Source organism: Coregonus clupeaformis, unplaced genomic scaffold, assembly GCF_020615455.1.
Source record: "Coregonus clupeaformis isolate EN_2021a unplaced genomic scaffold, ASM2061545v1 scaf0015, whole genome shotgun sequence".
NCBI lineage: Eukaryota > Metazoa > Chordata > Actinopteri > Salmoniformes > Salmonidae > Coregonus > Coregonus clupeaformis.
In genome coordinates, this window is record NW_025533470.1 from 87569 (window position 1) to 108726 (window position 21158).

The following is a 21158-nucleotide window of genomic DNA, read 5'->3' on the forward strand; positions in this document are numbered from 1 at the left end:
TGCCTTTTTTCCCAAAATGTAATTTAAGGTGCTCCAAAGCTTTTTACTATCATTCTTTCTGTCATTTATTTTTGTTTCATAGTGTAGTTTCTTCTTATTTTTATTCAGTTTAGTCACATGATTTCTCAATTTGCAGTACATTTTCCAATTGGTTGTGCAGCCAGACTTATTTGCCATTCCTTTTGCCTCATCCCTCTCAACTATAACATTTTTCAATTCCTCTTCAATCCACGGGGATTTAACAGTTTTTACAGTCATTTTCTTAATGGGTGCATGCTTATTAGTAATTGAAATAAGCGATTTCATAAATGTGTCAAGTGCAGTGTCTGTTTGCTCATCATTACACACCACGGACCAACATATATTCTTTACATCAACAACATGGGAATCACTACAAAACATATTGTATGACCTCTTATACACAATATTTGGCCCAGCCTTTGGAACTTTGGTTTTCCTAGATATGGCTACTATATTGTGATCACTACATCCAATGGATTTGGATACTGCTTTCAAACAAACAAATCTCTGCAGCATTAGTAAAGATATGATCAATACATGTTGATGATTTAATTCCTGTACTGTTTGTAACCACCCTGGTAGGTTGACTGATAACCTGAACCAGTTTGCAGGCACTGGTTACAGTTTGAAGCTTTCTCTTGAGTGGGCAGCCTGATGAAAGCCAGTCAATATTTAAATCACCCAGAAAAAATACCTCTCTATTGATATCACATACATTATCAAGCATTTCACACATATTATCCAGATACTGACTGTTAGCACTTTGTGGTCTATAGCAGCTTCCCACCAGAATGGGCTTTAGGTGAGGCAGATGAACCTGTAGCCATATTACTTCAACAGTATTTAACATGAGATCCTCTCTAATCTTCACAGGAATGTGTTTCTGAATATAAACAGCAACACCTCCACCATTGGCATTTCTATATTTTCTGTAAACGTTATAACCTTGTATTGCTACCACTGTATCATCAAAGGTATTATCTAAGTGAGTTTCAGAGATAGTCAGAATATGAATCAAATCAAATCAAATCAAATTTTATTGGTCACGTGCGCCGAATACAACAGGTGCAGACATTGCAGTGAAATGCTTACTTACAGCCCTTAACCAACAGTGCATTTATTTTAAACAAAAAAAGTAAGAATAAAACAACAACAAAAAAAAGTGTTGAGAAAAAAAGAGCAGAAGTAAAATAAAGTGACAGTAGGGAGGCTATATATACAGTAAAATAAAGTGATAGTAGGGAGGCTATATATACAGGGGGGTACCGTTGCAGAGTCAATGTGCGGGGGCACCGGCTAGTTGAGGTAGTTGAGGTAATATGTACATGTGGGTAGAGTTAAAGTGACTATGCATAAATACTTAACAGAGTAGCAGCAGCGTAAAAAGGATGGGGTGGGGGGCAGTGCAAATAGTCCGGGTAGCCATGATTAGCTGTTCAGGAGTCTTATGGCTTGGGGGTAGAAGCTGTTGAGAAGTCTTTTGGACCTAGACTTGGCACTCCGGTACCGCTTGCCGTGCGGTTGCAGAGAGAACAGTCTATGACTAGGGTGGCTGGAGTCTTTGACAATTTTGAGGGCCTTCCTCTGACACCGCCTGGTATAGAGGTCCTGGATGGCAGGGAGCTTTGCCCCAGTGATGTACTGGGCCGTACGCACTACCCTCTGTAGTGCCTTGCGGTCAGAGGCCAAGCAGTTGCCATACCAGGCGGTGATGCAACCAGTCAGGATGCTCTCGATGGTGCAGCTGTAGAATTTTTTTGAGGATCTGAGGACCCATGCCAAATCTTTTTAGTCTCCTGAGGGGGAATAGGCTTTGTCGTGCCCTCTTCACGACTGTCTTGGTGTGTTTGGACCATGATAGTTCATTGGTGATGTGGACACCAAGGAACTTGAAGCTCTCAACCTGTTCCACTACAGCCCGTCGATGAGAATGGGGGCGTGCTCAGTCCTCTTTTTTTTCCTGTAGTCCACAATCATCTCCTTTGTCTTGGTCACGTTGAGGGAGAGGTTGTTGTCCTGGCACCACACGGCCAGATCTCTGACCTCCTCCCTATAGGCTGTCTCATCGTTGTCGGTGATCAGGCCTACCACTGTTGTGTCGTCGGCAAACTTAATGATGGTGTTGGAGTCGTGCCTGGCCATGCAGTCATGGGTGAACAGAGAGTACAGGAGGGGGACTGAGCACGCACCCCTGAGGGGCCCCCGTGTTGAGGATCAGTGTGGCAGATGTGTTGTTACCTACCCTTACCACCTGGGGGCGGCCCGTCAGGAAGTCCAGGATCCAGTTGCAGAGGGAGGTGTTTAGTCCCAGGATCCTTAGCTTAGTGATGAGCTTAGAGGGCACTATGGTGTTGAATGCTGAGCTGTAGTCAATGAATAGCATTCTCACGTAGGTGTTCCTCTTGTCCAGGTGGGAAAGGGCAGTGTGGAGTGCGATAGAGTGAATGTCATCTGTTACTAGCAAATTATTGATTTCATGAAACTTGATGCTTACTTGTTTTTATTGCTTTACTGGGAAGCTTAGCAGCAGTAGATGTGCTCATGTTCTTTATGTTAGTGCAGGGTGAGCTGCACACAGTGGACTGCCTCCTCAGGCACACCGGCTCAGTGCTAACAGTATAACTCTGATTCATAGGCACATGATGACTGCATACAATAGCTGTAGGATCAGCAGAGGCATTCAGGGCAGTTAGAGGGACATCAATTAGGCTACTTATATTGTGTCTACCGACGTCTCTGGTGTAATGTACATTTGCTAAAGCATTTTGACAACTCTGCGTCAAAATGGTAGGGATTGGCTGAGCTGGGCTTGGGTCATTGTTGAGAGGCGGACCCTCAGTCTGCTGCTCCCTCCCTCCGCTGAGACCATCAGCCCAGGCACCATCAGCCCAGGCACCATCAGCCCAGGCACCATCAGCCCAGGCACCATCAGCCCAGGCACCATCAGCCCGCTGAGACTGACCATCAGATGCAGGCACCATCAGCCCGCTGAGATGGACCATCAGATGCAGGCACCATCAGCCCGCTGAGACGGACCATCAGATGCAGGCACCATCAGCCCGCTGAGACTGACCATCAGATACAGGCACCATCAGCCCAGGCACCATCAGATGCAGGCACCATCAGCCCAGGCACCATCAGCCCAGGCACCATCAGATGCAGGCACCATCAGCCCGCTGAGACGGACCATCAGCCCAGGCACCATCAGCCCGCTGAGACGGACCATCAGATGCAGGCACCATCAGCCCGCTGAGACTGACCATCAGATGCAGGCACCATCAGCCCGCTGAGACTGACCATCAGATGCAGGCACCATCAGCCCAGGCACCATCAGCCCAGGCACCATCAGCCCAGTAAAAGAAAAAGAAAAAGAAAATTACTTAAATGTATGCTCACTCAGCTGTGCCTCACAAGTAATACAACAAATGATCTATTACCAGTGTGATCATATTATATTATATCTATTACCAGTGTGATCATATAGCCTACCTCAAATTTTGAAAAAAAAATTTTTTTAATGGCCCAAACAACAATGCATTGGCAGGGAAATTCAAACAAAGCCATTATAGCTTACTGCACAAACCTCATTGCTACTGTACTGTTTTTAATTGGTTAATGTTGCATAGGCTTACGTTTATTAAGTCATGTTAAAAAAAAATCTGAGTGGTAGATCTCTGCTTGCTTTTTGACTCAGAAAGTGATCTTGACTTAGAAAAGGTTGGTGACCGCTGTTCTGAGTTTCCTGTTAACACTACCAGGTTCCTTTTACTATGGCAACGTGATCGAATCAACGAATATTAGCCACTTTCAATGCAACATACCGAAACAAAACAAACTATCCAAGAGATTTTGTTGTAGGCAGAACGGAGTGGATTCCATTGCATTGACATGCAGGACTCGCCGTACTCTACACAGACCGGTGTGGCATAACCAATCAGACTGCAGTAGGCCTATATGCAAATAAACCATTGCCATATATGGATCTGTACCATTTACTTTAAACTGGACTGTGTTTACAGCATGAGCGGTTCTGAGTAGATGCGCTTGTTTTGAGATCAAAGCGAGAGCTGCATGTAGCCAGGTGTGCACATTTTGTTCGTATCCTTTGCTAGTTAGTGAGATATTAGTCCAGTTATAGATCATTTATAGTCAGCAATAGGGGAGTGATTGTTCCTACAAAACATGTACATTTCTAGCCATCTTTGAAAAGCAAGTCGGGTAAAGAGTTTTATTTTGTCTTAAAGGGGCAGTGTTGTATTTTGAGACAGGCTTGAATAAGCTAAGTAGCCAATAGGCAGAGGGTAGCATAATTTGTCTGATTCTCTGTAATAATGGTAGGCCTAAAACATTTTCAGTCACCTCCTTGTGGATAAACAGGTTGTGAACACCACCCATTGGCTGCTACTGTAGGCTGAATGATTAGAACAGCTATTTCCATGTTATGGGATGCATGTTCTCCATAGTTTTTGACGGTAGGCCACTCTGGTAGGCCTACATTATGATCAAAAAGCCACAGTAGCCTACTTGACCACTGTTAAAACGTTAACTTAAAGCAGTTAGAGCCTCAGTGTTCACAGTAAACGTGCGCTGGAAGTTGTACCGAATTTTTACAACTATCAAGTTTGTGCTCAGCAGACCTGAATTTTGCTCAGCGCCCAAAAAATGTTGAGGGAACATTGGTGGAGAGACTTATAAATCATGAAGGACGGCTTCAGGCCAGAGCCATATATTTAGATGTATGTCTAGCCTATACACACGACTCTGCTTCAGGCTAAACGCTGCTTATCTGTCTGTAGCCTACAGCATGACTCTGCTTCAGGCTAAACGCTGCTTATCTGTCTGTCACTATGGGAAGTTCCCAATCCACCTGCGTGGACTACAGGGTTTAATAGGCCTAGATGCATGCCACTAACTGGCATTTGGTTGGGCTACAACATGGTTGTAAAGGTGGCGGATATGGTCTTCAATCAGGTAGATCCCATTTGGTTGGGCTACAACATGGTTGTAAAGGTGGCGGATATGGTCTTCAATCAGGTAGATCCCATTTGGTTGGGCTACAACATGGTTGTAAAGGTGGCGGATATGGTCTTCAATCAGGTAGATCCCATTTGGTTGGGCTACACCATGGTTGTAAAGGTGGCGGATATGGTCTTCAATCAGGTAGATCCCATTTGGTTGGGCTACACCATGGTTGTAAAGGTGGCGGATATGGTCTTCAATCAGGTAGATCCCATTTGGTTGGGCTACACCATGGTTGTAAAGGTGGCGGATATGGTCTTCAATCAGGTAGATCCCATTTGGTTGGGCTACAACATGGTTGTAAAGGTGGCGGATATGGTCTTCAATCAGGTAGATCCCATTTGGTTGGGCTACACCATGGTTGTAAAGGTGGCGGATATGGTCTTCAATCAGGTAGATCCCATTTGGTTGGGCTACAACATGGTTGTAAAGGTGGCGGATATGGTCTTCAATCAGGTAGATCCCATTTGGTTGGGCTACAACATGGTTGTAAAGGTGGCGGATATGGTCTTCGATCAGGTAGATCCCATTTGGTTGGGCTACACCATGGTTGTAAAGGTGGCGGATATGGTCTTCGATCAGGTAGATCCCATTTGGTTGGGCTACACCATGGTTGTAAAGGTGGCGGATATGGTCTTCGATCAGGTAGATCCCATTTGGTTGGGCTACACCATGGTTGTAAAGGTGGCGGATATGGTCTTCGATCAGGTAGATCCCATTTGGTTGGGCTACACCATGGTTGGAAAGGTGGCAGATATGGTCTTCAATCAGGTAGATCCCATTTGGTTGGGCTACAACATGGTTGTAAAGGTGGCGGATATGGTCTTCAATCAGGTAGATCCCATTTGGTTGGGCTACAACATGGTTGTAAAGGTGGCGGATATGGTCTTCGATCAGGTAGATCCCATTTGGTTGGGCTACACCATGGTTGTAAAGGTGGCGGATATGGTCTTCGATCAGGTAGATCCCATTTGGTTGGGCTACACCATGGTTGTAAAGGTGGCGGATATGGTCTTCGATCAGGTAGATCCCATTTGGTTGAGCTACACCATGGTCTTCAATCAGGTAGATCCCATTTGGTTGGGCTACACCATGGTTGTAAAGGTGGCGGATATGGTCTTCAATCAGGTAGATCCCATTTGGTTGGGCTACACCATGGTTGTAAAGGTGGCGGATATGGTCTTCGATCAGGTAGATCCCATTTGGTTGGGCTACATCCTGGTTGTAAAGGTGGTGGATATGGTCTTCAATCAGGTAGATCCCATTTGGTTGGGCTACAACATGGTTGTAAAGGTGGCAGATATGGTCTTCGATCAGGTAGATCCCATTTGGTTGGGCTACATCCTGGTTGTAAAGGTGGCGGATATGGTCTTCAATCAGGTAGATCCCATTTGGTTGGGCTACAACATGGTTATAAAGGTGGCGGATATGGTCTTCGATCAGGTAGATCCCATTTGGTTGGGCTACACCCTGGTTGGAAAGGTGGCGGATATGGTCTTCAATCAGGTAGATCCCATTTGGTTGGGCTACAACATGGTTGTAAAGGTGGCGGATATGGTCTTCGATCAGGTAGATCCCATTTGGTTGGGCTACATCCTGGTTGTAAAGGTGGCGGATATGGTCTTCAATCAGGTAGATCCCATTTGGTTGGGCTACAACATGGTTTTAAAGGTGGCGGATATGGTCTTCGATCAGGTAGATCCCATTTGGTTGGGCTACACCATGGTTGGAAAGGTGGCAGATATGGTCTTCAATCAGGTAGATCCCATTTGGTTGGGCTACAACATGGTTGTAAAGGTGGCGGATATGGTCTTCAATCAGGTAGATCCCATTTGGTTGGGCTACACCATGGTTGTAAAGGTGGCGGATATGGTCTTCGATCAGGTAGATCCCATTTGGTTGGGCTACACTGGTTGTAAAGGTGGCGGATATGGTCTTCGATCAGGTAGATCCCATTTGGTTGGGCTACAACATGGTTGTAAAGGTGGCGGATATGGTCTTCGATCAGGTAGATCCCATTTGGTTGGGCTACACCCTGGTTGTAAAGGTGGCGGATATGGTCTTCAATCAGGTAGATCCCATTTGGTTGGGCTACAACATGGTTATAAAGGTGGCGGATATGGTCTTCGATCAGGTAGATCCCATTTGGTTGGGCTACATCCTGGTTGGAAAGGTGGCGGATATGGTCTTCAATCAGGTAGATCCCATTTGGTTGGGCTACAACATGGTTGTAAAGGTGGCGGATATGGTCTTCGATCAGGTAGATCCCATTTGGTTGGGCTACATCCCTGGTTGTAAAGGTGGCGGATATGGTCTTCAATCAGGTAGATCCCATTTGGTTGGGCTACACCATGGTTGTAAAGGTGGCGGATATGGTCTTCGATCAGGTAGATCCCATTTGGTTGGGCTACATCCTGGTTGTAAAGGTGGTGGATATGGTCTTCAATCAGGTAGATCCCATTTGGTTGGGCTACAACATGGTTGTAAAGGTGGCAGATATGGTCTTCGATCAGGTAGATCCCATTTGGTTGGGCTACATCCTGGTTGTAAAGGTGGCGGATATGGTCTTCAATCAGGTAGATCCCATTTGGTTGGGCTACAACATGGTTATAAAGGTGGCGGATATGGTCTTCGATCAGGTAGATCCCATTTGGTTGGGCTACATCCTGGTTGGAAAGGTGGTGGATATGGTCTTCAATCAGGTAGATCCCATTTGGTTGGGCTACAACATGGTTGTAAAGGTGGCGGATATGGTCTTCGATCAGGTAGATCCCATTTGGTTGGGCTACATCCTGGTTGTAAAGGTGGCGGATATGGTCTTCAATCAGGTAGATCCCATTTGGTTGGGCTACAACATGGTTATAAAGGTGGCGGATATGGTCTTCGATCAGGTAGATCCCATTTGGTTGGGCTACACCATGGTTGGAAAGGTGGCAGATATGGTCTTCAATCAGGTAGATCCCATTTGGTTGGGCTACAACATGGTTGTAAAGGTGGCGGATATGGTCTTCAATCAGGTAGATCCCATTTGGTTGGGCTACACCATGGTTGTAAAGGTGGCGGATATGGTCTTCGATCAGGTAGATCCCATTTGGTTGGGCTACACCATGGTTGTAAAGGTGGCGGATATGGTCTTCGATCAGGTAGATCCCATTTGGTTGGGCTACACCATGGTTGTAAAGGTGGCGGATATGGTCTTCAATCCTTTTTTCATTTACAGGTAGATCCCTTTGATTTACATTTACATTGAAGTCATTTAGCAGACGCTCTTATCCAGAGCCACTTACACATTGGTGCATTCAACTTTGATGATGATGATGATGATGATTTGTTGTAGTAGTAGTAGTAGTAGTAGTAGTAGTAGTAGTAGTAGTAGTAGTATAGTTGTAGTAGTAGTTGTAGTAGTAATAGTAGTTGTAGTAGTGGTAGTGGTAGTAGTAGTATTTGTTGTAGTAGTGGTAGTAGTAGCAGTAGTAGTAGTAGTAGTAGTCGTTGTTGTAATAGTAGTAGTAGTAGTAGTAGTAGTAGTAGTAGTAGTTGTAGTAGTAATAGTCGTTGTTGTAGTAGGAGTAGTAGTAGTTGTTGTTGTAGTAGTAATAGTAGTTGTTGTAGTGGTAGTATAGTAGTAGTAGATGTAGTAGTAGTAGTAGTAGTAGTAGTAGTAGTAGTAGAAGAGGTAGTAGTATGAAAAATGTATGCACTCACTAACTGTAAGTCGCTCTGGATAAAAGCGTCTGCTAAATGACTAAAATTTAAATATAGTAGTTGTTGTTGTTGTATAGTTGTAGTTGTTGTAATAGTAGTTGTAGTAGTATAGTTGTAGTAGTTGTAGTAGTTGTTGTAATAGTAGTAGCTACATTGGTAATATTGAGTTTGCATTTATTATTACGCCCTTAATTTTGCATGCAATAATGTTTCTGTTCTTGACAATTCCACCTCTCACCACAGCGTGGCGCTGCAATCAAAGTACAGACCAAAAACAAACATCGTCCTTCCGTTTCATGCTCCCCCAGTTTCCGGAAGATCCCTGTACAATGATGGAGAAAATGGAATCCTGAGACCGTCCCCAACTATTCAAGCGAATTTGTGAGAATAAAACTACGAAAGTCCAAGATAACGAATAACGACACAAATACAAGACAGGTACTGTGAAAGGATGACAAATGTAGACGTTGTTAACTCGTATTCTAAAATATAAAGTGGGTTGTTAAATTGTGGTAACCTGTTAGCTAGCTGGCGGTCTACTAACGTTAGGAGGTAGCGCTTAGCAAGCTAGCTGTCGAACTTTGGCGTAACGGCTTCGGAAGGTGTTAGCTAGCTGACCAGCTTAATCACCTAGCTAGCTAACTGGTGTTGATTATAATTCATTAGCTAACGTTAGCTAGCTGACCAGCTTAATCACCTAGCTAGCTAACTGGTGTTGATTATAATTCATTAGCTAACGTTAGCTAGCTGACCAGCTTAATCACCTAGCTAGCTAACTGGTGTTGAATATAATTCATTAGCTAACGTTAGCTAGCTGACTAGCTTAATCACCTAGCTAGCTAACTGGTGTTGATTATAATTCATTAGCTAACGTTAGTTAGCTAACATAACGTGAAAAACATATATATTGAAAGGGACCTTGTTAGCTAAATAGCCAACGTTATTCGAACCTTACTGGCTTAGTTTCATGTTGGTGACAATATGTCAGTCTTCCTTATTCCGTTTACCATATAGGTAGTTAGCTAGCATTGTTTCGATGTATTCATTCATTTACTAGCTAGCTAGCCAGTTAGCCACAGTTACGCCAGTTATGAACAACAAAAACAACGTCAAATTGCTTCCATCTTGTATGCTAATACTTGTATAGAGGATAACTTAATCATATATATTTTTGGGTGTATGTGGATGTCTATATTTAGCGAAGATAAAAGGCATCAAAAGAGCTAACTAACTAATTCCACAAATGACTGCAATTTAAACGTTTCTCGTTAGCCAACGTTATATGGTCTGTTAGTTAGCCAAATGTTTATCCTGCGTTAACTAACTAGCAAAGTTTTGTCTTGTCAACTTGAAATGTTTGCCATGGTCACAACTTGAAATAAAAAAAAACTAGCAATGGTTTTGCAACGGTAAATGTTAGTTAACAGAGTTGTCTGCATCTTTTAGATGCCATTTTCAGCCAGATGCTAAGGATGTTAGCTAGCTAGCATGCTAATTGTTAGCTCACCAGATGATTCCATTTTGTTTTTCTCGACTTTGGTCTGACTGGTTAGTTGCTGATTTTTAATCGAAACACGGCATTCCGTTTAGATAATGCTTTTAAAGGAGGTGGCATTGTTGCATCGGAGTAAAGGATTACCACCAAGCCAGGAATACTTTTCCTTGATATCTGAAACGTCCTCATTAACTGTAGTTTACTGAACGTAGTTAACCTGTTTTCTGCTATTTGTTGATGAATGTCATTTAGGGGTGACTAGCTCTGCTTTTTTTTGCCTTGTCAATAACATCAAAATATGTTTTTATTAATGTGCTGCATGTCATGAATCTGATCAGTCTCCTGTCTGTGGCCTTCCCCACCACTACCCGGGCAGTCTCCTGCCTGTGGCCTTCCCCACCACTACCCGGGCAGTCTCCTGCCTGTGGCCTTCCCCACCACTACCCGGGCAGTCTCCTGCCTGTGGCCTTCCCCACCACTACCCGGGCAGTCTCCTGCCTGTGGCCTTCCCCACCACTACCCGGGCAGTCTCCTGCCTGTGGCCTTCCCCACCACTACCCGGGCAGTCTCCTGCCTGTGGCCTTCCCCACCACTACCCGGGCAGTCTCCTGCCTGTGGCCTTCCCCCACCACTACCCGGGCAGTCTCCTGCCTGTGGCCTTCCCCACCACTACCCGGGCAGTCTCCTGCCTGTGGCCTTCCCCACCACTACCCGGGCAGTCTCCTGCCTGTGGCCTTCCCCACCACTACCCGGGCAGTGTGTTTGCTCTGCTGACCCTTTGCTGTGTCAGTCAGCTCTGCATTTCTATTCTCTACCTGTTGTTGACCCGCTACAGCCCCTTCTCTCAGCCTGCTTCCTGTCCAGGTTTCTTCCTTCTAGGGACTTTTTCCTGACTAGTTCTTGCTTCTGCTTTGCTTGCTCATTGGGGTCTAGGCCGGGCTGCTGGAACAGCCATTTTTGACAACTGCTGATGTAAAAAATACATTTTGATTGATTACATTTGATAGATTATCCATAGCAGCTGGATCGTGGTGACTCAGCGATAGACAGCGTTTATCTCCCGACTTCATTCTCTTCGACACCTGATGGAGGGCTCCGACAGTTCCGAGCCGGGCGCCAGTGACCAACCAGAGGCCCAGCGCAGGCGGCAGCGGGCCCGGCTAGACCGGGAGGAGGCCTTCTACCAGTTTGTCAACAACCTGAGTGAGGCGGACTACCGGCTAATGAGAGACAACAACCTGCTGGGTACCCCAGGTAACTGCCTCTCCTTTAATACACCTGTAGTAACACCTGTTCTAAACCTATAACACACCTGTAACACTTCATTAGACAACAACCCCAGGTAACTGTAATGCATATCTCAGAGGGTTAACAGAGCAGTGTAGAGATGGATTTTCTATCTCATTTAAAAGTTAGATGTCTTCGCTTTCTTTTAAATGTAGGGCCTTATTTTTCTACTGCAGGTTTGTGGGTTGAATGACTTTTTCGGTCAGCTTTTTTGGATTGGCTATCTAAGGTCGTTGTCCCAGGTTTGAGTTTTTCTTATCATGTCACATCCAGGCCAGTGGATTGGGAGGTGGGCAGTAAGTTTGAAGCGTCTGATAGTGGAGCACCTTTCCTGGGGAGAGTGGTGAGAGGACAGGGCCTGTCCTGGTAAGTCTGGTGGTTCTCAGTACTGTCCTGTTCCTGTGTAAACAGGAGATATACTACAGCTTTATTGGCAAATGATAGGGTATTTACGGTACTAAATGAACCAGTGTCTGTATAGTGAGTTGTAGTTTCATCCCTCCTAGGTGAGATCACAGCGGAGGAGTTGTTGAGTACTAGGGTATTTACGGTACTAAATGAACCAGTGTCTGTATAGTGAGTTGTAGTTTCATCCCTCCTAGGTGAGATCACAGCGGAGGAGTTGTTGAGTACTAGGGTATTTACGGTACTAAATGAACCAGTGTCTGTATAGTGAGTTGTAGTTTCATCCCTCCTAGGTGAGATCACAGCAGAGGAGTTGTTGAGTACTAGGGTATTTACGGTACTAAATGAACCAGTGTCTGTATAGTGAGTTGTAGTTTCATCCCTCCTAGGTGAGATCACAGCGGAGGAGTTGTTGAGTCGGCTGCAGCAGATTAAGGATGGGCCAGAGCAGCCGCAGCCTAGCATCAACAGCACTGAGACTGGAGAAGGAGGTAAGGCACGGCTGTACTTTTCATTATGTCATTCAAGCAGAAATTCTAATTTGGCTACTTTTAAAGATGGAATCCTTAATGGTGAAATTGCAACAACAACAAAGTCACTGCAAACAACACTGTCCCCCCATTAGAATGTTGACATGTTCTGTCTTCCATTAGAACCGGCAGAAGGTCCAGAGGACCCGTCTAACGGCGACACCCTCTTAGATTGGCTGAACACCGTCAGGCGGACAGGCAACACCACCCGCAGTGGTCACCGAGGCAACCAGTCGTGGCGAGCGGTGAGCCGGACCAACCCAAACAGCGGAGACTTCCGGTTCAGTCTGGAGATCAACGTTAACCGTAACCTGGCCGAGCAGCAGGCCCGCGCCGAGGGGGAGACATTGGAGGGGGAGGGGGAGGCTCAGGAGGAAGCCCCAGCAGGAGCACCTGGCAATGGGGTGGAGGCAGGTGTCGGAGTGGAGGTCCAGCCTGAGGCAGGGACGGAGGCAGGGACGGAGGCAGGGACGGAGGCAGGGACGGAGGCAGGGACGGAGGCAGGGACGGAGGCAGGGACGGAGGCAGGGACGGAGGCAGGGACGGAGGCAGGGACTGAGGTGCCCATGGAGACAGGAGAGGTGCTCATGGAGACAGGAGAGGTGCTGGAGGAACCAGTTGTGGAGGAGCTGGCTGTCATAGTGGAACCAGAAGCGGAGATGGAGCCAGAGGCTGAAGTAGAAGCAGAGATGGTACCAGAGTTAGTAGTAGAGGTGGTCCCACAGCCCCCCAGCCCTGCCGCCACCACCCCTCCTGTCTCCAGCCCTGCCACCACCACCCCTCCTGTCTCCAGCCCTGCCACCACCACCCCTCCTGTCTCCAGCCCTGCCACCACCACCCCTCCTGTCTCCAGCCCTGCCACCACCACCCCTCCTGTCTCCAGCCCTGCCACCACCACCCCTCCTGTCTCCAGCCCTGCCACCACCACCCCTCCTGTCTCCAGCCCTGCCACCACCACCCCTCCGGTCTCCAGACCAGCCAGTCCCGTGGTGCAGGCCATCCCGGCCCCAGCCACTCCCAGCCCCCCCCCTGAGGAGCCTCCGCGACGGGGTCAGAGACGAGCCCGCAGCCGTAGCCCCGAGCAGCGCCGGACCAGGGCTCGCACCACACGGAGCCGTTCCCCTCTCACCCTGGACCACCTGGACGGCCTCCCCCACCATGTACCCACCGTCGCCCCCTCACACAGCCCCGCCTCCCCGCCCCCTCAGGCCGCTGCAGAGGGAAGCTCACGGACTCGACAGCACGTTCCGTTCCGGCAGAGCACCGCAGACTATGAGGCCCAGTCAGCCGGAACAGGGTTTGACACAGGGTCTGGGACCACCCCAGAGCCCCCTACCGCCCCACCCCAGGAGGGAGCAGCAGGACCACGCCCCCCCACCATCATGCTGGACCTGCAGGTGCGTCGCGTGCGTCCAGGTGAGTACCGCCAGAGGGACAGCATTGCTAACAGAACCCGCTCACGCTCCCAGAACTCCAACAACACCTTCCTGTACGAGAGTGAGAGGGGGGGATTCCGCAGGACCTTCTCCCGGTCAGAGCGTGCAGGTGTGAGGACATACGTCAGCACCATCCGGATCCCCATCAGGAGGATCAGTGACGCAGGGCTGGGAGAGGCCACCTCTATGGCTCTACAGACCATGATACGACAGATCATGACCGGCTTCGGAGAGCTCAGCTACTTCATGGACTCAGACTCGGACTCCTCGGACTCAAACCGTGGCGCCGGTAACCCCACCGGCGCTGCCGACCTGGCCGAGGCGCTCAACACTCCCGAGGGGGGAGTAGCCGGCATGGCGGTGGGGGCGGAGCCTCCTGTCTCCGTGGGCGGGCCTAGTGTGGGAGGAGCCGGGGAGGCAAGGACAGAGGAGAGGGAGGGGGAGGAGGGGGTTGGTCTAGGTCTGGCCCCAGGGATAGGTTTAGGGGTGGGGGGTAGAGCTCGGCCCCGCGCCCCCATCAGTCTGGAGGAACCAGGGTCACTGCCCTTCCTCCGCCTTGCTCACTTCTTCCTCCTGAATGATGAGGATGAGGAACAGCCCAGAGGACTCACCAAGGAGCAGATCGACAACCTCTCCACCAGGAACTTTGGGGAGAGTGATGCTCTGAAGACCTGCAGTGTGTGTATCACAGAGTATGCTGAGGGGAACAAGTTGAGGAAGTTACCCTGTTCCCATGAGTACCATGTTCACTGTATCGACCGCTGGCTGTCTGAGAACTCCACCTGTCCCATCTGCCGCAGGGCCGTGCTGGTGTCTGCTAACCGGGAGAGTGTGGTCTAACCGGCAGGGTCAGAGGTCAGGGGTCACCGGGCCAGGCGGCCAACCACTGCTCCCGACGGACAGCTCCAGTGTATAACACCGTTTCAGTTCTGCAGGCCTTTCTCCTAGTCAGGCCATTTACATTGTTCCGGTTTTCTTTTTAAGCCATCAGTGAGTTTTTATCCAACTGACATGCCGGTGTTTGGACAGACAGACGGAAAGTCAGACAGAGAGACGGACTGACAGGAAGGAAGGAAGTGTCCTTATAGACTCTGTAGGAAGAGACATGAGAAAGAGATGCCACTGTCCCCTGTTGGCCAACAGACCCCACTCTCCCTTACCTGTCTTACCCCAAAAGGGACTCCACTGTCCCCACCTGACCCTGCTCTCCACCTGAAAGACTAACTGCATTTATCAATACTCTGGAACGGCTCACAGACTGTCAGTGTGTCAAAGCTTGCTGAATTAGTTTTTAAGTTAAAAATGTAGAATGTTGTACAGTCTTTAATGGGGAGAACACAAGATGTGACGGACTTGGATTCAGTTTGGAATTCTTAGCTATCAGTTTATTTGGAATCGTATTGCATCATATTCAGGACATCGGACCAATAGTACTGATTATTGATTATGAATTGTGTTGAAGCGTCGTTGAGATGGGATGTGGGCATTTAGTCTAACTCCAGCCCATCACATGCCCTCTGACAGTGTTTCATCATGACCTGGCCTTTATCCACAAAGCATCTCCCAGTAGGACTGCTCATCTAGGATCAGGCCATATAATCTGATTCATTATGACCAACTGATCCTAAATCAGCTTTGTGGATCCGGGCCCTGAATGATAATCAAGCTCCTAGTGAATCTAACCCTGTGATGTCACCATGACAACCTGTTGGTTCTGCTGCAATATCACCAGGAAGTGAACAGACGGCTGCATTATGGCTCCGTCCCAAACGCCACCCTCTACATATACCCTCTAGGACTCTGATCTGAAGTAGTGCTCGATATAGGGAATAAGGCCATCTGGGAATCACTTTGATGGTTTCCATGTGTTGTTGCATGAAGGATCTGGATTTAGACCCCGGCCAGGCCAGGTTAGACCCAGGCCAGGTTAGAGCCAGGCCAGGTTAGAGCCAGGCTAAGTTAGACCCAGGCCAGGTTAGACCCAGGCCAGGTTAGACCCAGGCCAGGTTAGAGCCAGGCCAAGTTAGACCCAGGCCAAGTTAGAGCCAGGCCAGGTTAGAGCCAGGCCAGGTTAGACCCAGGCCAAGTTAGAGCCAGGCCAAGTTAGAGCCAGGCCAGGTTAGACCCAGGCCAGGTTAGAGCCAGGCCAAGTTAGAGCCAGGCCAAGTTAGAGCCAGGCCAAGTTAGAGCCAGGCCAGGTTAGACCCAGGCTAAGTTAGAGCCAGGCCAGGTTAGACCCAGGCTAAGTTAGAGCCAGGCCAGGTTAGACCCAGGCTAAGTTAGAGCCAGGCCAGGTTAGACCCAGGCTAAGTTAGAGCCAGGCCAAGTTAGACGCCGGCCAGGCCAGGTTAGACCCAGGCCAGGTTAGACCCCGGCCAGGCCTCTGTCCTCTGTCTAGGCCTAGAACGTCTAGCACCAAGAGTCTTCTTCATATCTGGAACACCAGTGCAATAATAACTACAAAGTGGAAAACCTGAAAGAAAACTAGGGAAAACAAAGCGTAATATTCTAAACTTGTATATTATTATTTCTAAAATATTGTAGACTGAATATTCACACTTAAAATGAAGACTTGTTCCCTTTTTAAAATGTGTTAAGCTTTTTATTTTCTAGAGCTTGGTTCTTTCTGTACATTCCGATAGCACTATTTCTTGGCGAGCGGTGGGACTGTAGGATGCTATAGGTTGGCTGTACGTGCAGACGGAGGGAGGGAGCGTTCTATGCCATGATGACATCACATTATTCTATAGGTTCCATGTGTTCTCACGGTTGCCGTCATTACCTCCTCCCTGTATAAATAAAGTTTTGGGTGGTTGAAGCTCTGTTATTGTTGATAATGACCAGCTGTAAATTAAATGTATTCTGTCTTTCTGGCAGCGCTTCCCTACTAGCCTGGCTGTCTTCATCATGGCCTTCTACTGCAGTGTGTTGGGAGTGCATCCCAAATGGCACCCTATTCCCTATAGTGCACTACTTTTAACCAGAACCCTGTGGGACACCCTGTGGGACACCCTGTGGGACACCCACTGGGCTCTGGTCAAGAGAAGTGCACTATAAAGGGAATAATGTTCCATTTGGGACATAAGCCAGTCCTGTATTTTAACAGGATGTAGTTTAATATCCGAATGTTCACCAAGGGCACCCAACCATCTCTACTAGTTGTTTTGCCTTAGTTGAAGGATATATATTTTTTTAAATATTATTGTTGATCCACACGGAAGATGTGGGTAGTTCAGTTCACACGGGGATGACATTGAGAGGGCCACGTTGTTACAACTAGCCTCGTCGTGAACTAGGCTTCTCCAAGGGAGGCGTGACCACTTGATTTTGGAGGTATAGCATCGCAGTAATCTATTGTAACGGACACACCAGTTGGAAAGGAGTCCTGAAAGGCTGTTTTAACCCACAGGTGGAGCACCTCTTCAGAGGGAGACGGACAGTGAGGTGATTATATGATCACCTCGATCATAACCAAGTGGGAAGGTGGTACCAGTTGGATGCTTTCATGTGCTATGACCTCATTGCGAAATGCCGATTGGCTAATGGCCAACAAGCTTCAACCAAAAACTAAAAGTACAGCTATCATGCTTGTAAACAAATGATAGTGTTCAGAAACCATATTAATAGGTTCCTTTTTATAAATTATATTTTCTTGCTCCATTTAAATGCTGTTATTGAGGTCATTTCCTTTGTAGGTGACATCAGAGGGCAGCATGTGGAAGCTGATGATGGAGTTTTAGTCATTTAGCAGACGCTCTTATCCAGAGCGACTTACAGTTAGTGAGTGCATACATTATTTTTCATACCGGCACCCCATGGGAATCGAACCCACAACCCCGGCGTTGCAAACGCCATGCTCTACCAACTGAGCTACATCCCTGCCGGCCATTCCCTACCCTACCCTGGACGACGCTGGGCCAACTGTGCGCCGCCCCATGGGTCTCCTGGTCGCGGCCGGCTACGACAGAGCCTGGATTCGAACCAGGATCTCTAGTGGCACAGACCACTGCACCACTCGGGAGTCTCGGGAGTTTCCCACTAGTAATTACCAGTTGGGGCGTTCAAGTGGATTTTCCTAGTTGTATACATGTGATAAATACCACCTTCCCACTTGGTTATGAACGCAGCATGAAAGGCGCTGCATTGTCAATCAGATGTCTGCATTGGCCATGCAGCATTTACAGTGATATGGCCTCTGCATAAATCAGGGCATTCATACTGAAGATTTTTATAACTAAACCAAGACAGACCACAGCCCGTCGTTTCAAACGAGAACAAATGACTCAAAGTGGGCAGAACCAAACACGAGCTAGCGAGATCCTATTGGCGCGTTCTAGCAGACATTAGCATATTTCCCTTAGGGAACGCCTACTCTGAAGTGTGCGTGTGCAATAACTCCATTTATTTTTTTATTTTTTTATGTTGACAACGGGTAAAGTATATACAACTTTGTCCACTCTGTTCGTTACATATTTTAGTTTTGGGAACTGAAAAGTATTGAGATCAAATGTTTAATCGATCAGAAAATTAGCAGAATGTCGGCCAAAAATCCATCTCGTTCCATCTTCTCCCACTGCCGCCACTGGGCTTCTCCACCATATTTGATAGTGAGTGGAAACGCCAAGCGGATGCCTCAAGTGTATAGATCCTGTGAAATGTCTGTCTCATTGTTCTATCTGTGTTCATTCAGGACCGGGTTCGGGAAACCCTGCCTCATTGTACCACACCTGAGCAGCGACATATTGGCTATGGCTATGTTCGGGAGCATCAGAACTGTGATGCAGCCTATCATGGGTCAATTCTGAATGACTGACGGATCTACAAATAATATATTTAGTAGTTATTTATGATGCAAGGTGATCAGTCTCGACTCGCCCACTGTGTGTCTGACCACCTAGCCTCACAGAGCCTGAACGTTTTATATGTTTATTACAATAAAGAGATATGCATCAAAACCTCCGTGGATCACTTCAAAATCTAGATTAGGATAACCATTATGTTCACATGAAGCAGATATGATTTCACCCCCATGTTTTTACGTTGTAGGCAAAATACTCTAGGAATGGCAAAATACTCTAGGAATTACGGTATTATGGTCAGGTGAATAAGAAGGACGTGAAGGGTGAAATTGAACCCATTTGTTTTCGACCGTACAAAGGAACGATGGCGCTCCGGACTTTAGGTTTTCACTTGGGGCGTTTTCAAGGGATTTACCGCCAGGTAAGACCTGTAGAACAAAAGGAATGTCACCTGTTCTGAAACGGAGCTACAGAATAGTTCCTTGTCTTTGGAAAATACTTGTATTAACGAGGGGCATGTGTAGTCGTCGACAGTATACCTTCTGTATTAAATTGTAAGCTATTAACCTGTATCTAGACTAATTAATATCGAATTCTACAAATCGCGGAAATGACACAGCTACAGTGGGTTCAATTACCGTAATTACCCGAATACAGTGTACCCCAGATGTTGGTTGAATTGATCATAGTACTACTTAATTTGACCACGTAGGGACGCTGTCTACACGTTAATGTGAATACTTTTGTTTGCATTCATGTTTTTTTTTTTTTTTTTGCGCACCTACATTCACCAACCTGTCTCTGGCCATGTCGTCGCAGCTACAGACCCCGTCCTGTGGGCTTCCTGTGTTCGGGGTGCGGGGGCTGCCTGTGGTGGGGGTGGGGAGGCGTAAGAGCTCCGGCCCTGTACAGGTGAGTCACCTGGACCACCTGGTGTTGACCGTGAAGAGTGTTCCAGACACCTGCACCTTCTACTCCTCTGTCCTGGGCATGGAGGTCATCACCTTTAAGGTACATTCTGAGTACTGACACACAATGTACTGCATAATCAATGATTAGTCTATTGATCACTTTTACTGAGGCGTTAATTATTCTACTTCGGATAAAACGTGTGTTGTCAAAACGTTTTCTACTGTTCTGCCCATGGTAGTTTCCAGAATAGTTTCCGCTAACAACCAACAAGGTCATTAAATAAATCATAGATAAACTCTCCAACTGGACTGTGTAAGCCTGTGGAAAAACTCCAGCAGATGCTAGCCTTCACCAGTCTCTCTCTTCTTCTTTACCCCAGGGTGACCGTAAGGCGCTGTGTTTTGGGCAGCAGAAGTTGAACCTGCACCAGGTGGGTCAGGAGTTTGAACCCAAGGCTCTGAGACCCACTTCAGGATCAGCTGACCTCTGTCTCATCACCGCCACCCCCCTGGATGCTGTAGCTACACACCTAAAGGTGACACACACACACACACACACACAGTGGACACAGCGATACACCTCCAAGTTATCTAGTACTTGGTTTCAGTCCTCCACCTGAACCTTATGGATGGATATGTTGTCTTCCAGTAAGTTGCTGTTCTGCCATGTCCTGCAAGTCCCTGTGTGACCATCTGTCCGTCTATCTGTCTGTCCACCTGTCTGTCTGTCCACCTGTCTGTCACCTGCAGGCGTGTGGTGTTGAGATAGAGGAGGGTCCGGTGGAGAGGAGTGGAGCGGTGGGCCCCATCACCTCTCTCTACTTCAGAGACCCAGACCACAACCTGATAGAGGTCTCCAACTACCACAGACCAACGGAGACCCAGACCACAACCTGATAGAGGACTACAACTACCACAGACCAACAGAGACCCAGACCACAACCTGATAGAGGTCTCCAACTACCATAGACCAACAGAGACCCAGACCATAACCTGATAGAGGACTACCACAGACCAACAGAGACCCAGACCACAACCTGATAGAGGACTACCACAGACCAACAGAGACCCAGACCACAACCTGATAGAGGACTACAACTACCACAGACCAACAGAGACCCAGACCACAACCTGATAGAGGACTACAACTACCACAGACCAACAGAGACCCAGACCACAACCTGATAGAGGACTACAACTACCACAGACCAACAGAGGACTGAGGCCTTATGTCAACCTCTAACTACATGTACCACCAACAGTTTTAGCTAAACTTCTACCTTCAACCCACCAAAACCAACAGCCTTTAGAACAACCTTCAGCAGACCAACAGAGGACTAAGGGAATTGTTATATTTAGTGTTTTTTGCTTTAGCCAATGTATGTGTGATTTGGCAGGAAGATAACAGTGGCAATAGTTAGACTGAAAGGCACCTCAGGAGGACAACATCAACGTAGTTCCCATGTGTCATGTTTTAGCCCAGCCAGATTTGTATGTTAACCAATTCCTTTGTTGTTTGGCGTGATGACAGCGGCAAAATAGTACCATAT

At 47.4% G+C, this 21158-nt stretch overlaps 2 protein-coding genes across 3 annotated transcripts; both read left to right on the forward strand.

The window, feature by feature from the left end:
* The first annotated feature begins 9058 nt into the window (after positions 1-9058).
* Positions 9059-16788, forward strand: LOC121558034 (E3 ubiquitin-protein ligase RLIM). Of its 2 annotated transcripts, XR_006658046.1 has the most exons (5): positions 9059-9183; positions 11248-11494; positions 12322-12423; positions 12586-15808; positions 15953-16788. XR_006658046.1 is itself a non-coding variant. In XM_045212451.1 (4 exons), exons 2-4 carry the CDS (start codon positions 11326-11328, stop codon positions 14736-14738), a joined length of 2424 nt encoding a protein of 807 aa, XP_045068386.1. In that variant the 5' UTR covers positions 9059-9183; positions 11248-11325; the 3' UTR covers positions 14739-16788. The 2 variants fall into 2 exon arrangements, 1 of the variants encoding a protein (XP_045068386.1); XM_045212451.1 differs by having other exon boundaries at positions 12586-16788.
* A 2228-nt stretch (positions 16789-19016) lies between these two features.
* Positions 19017-20551, forward strand: LOC121558035 (glyoxalase domain-containing protein 5-like). The gene is made up of 4 exons (XM_041871516.2): positions 19017-19118; positions 19517-19708; positions 19989-20144; positions 20359-20551. Exons 1-4 carry the CDS (start codon positions 19062-19064, stop codon positions 20503-20505), a joined length of 552 nt encoding a protein of 183 aa, XP_041727450.2. The 5' UTR covers positions 19017-19061; the 3' UTR covers positions 20506-20551.
* Positions 20552-21158: the final 607 nt, after the last annotated feature.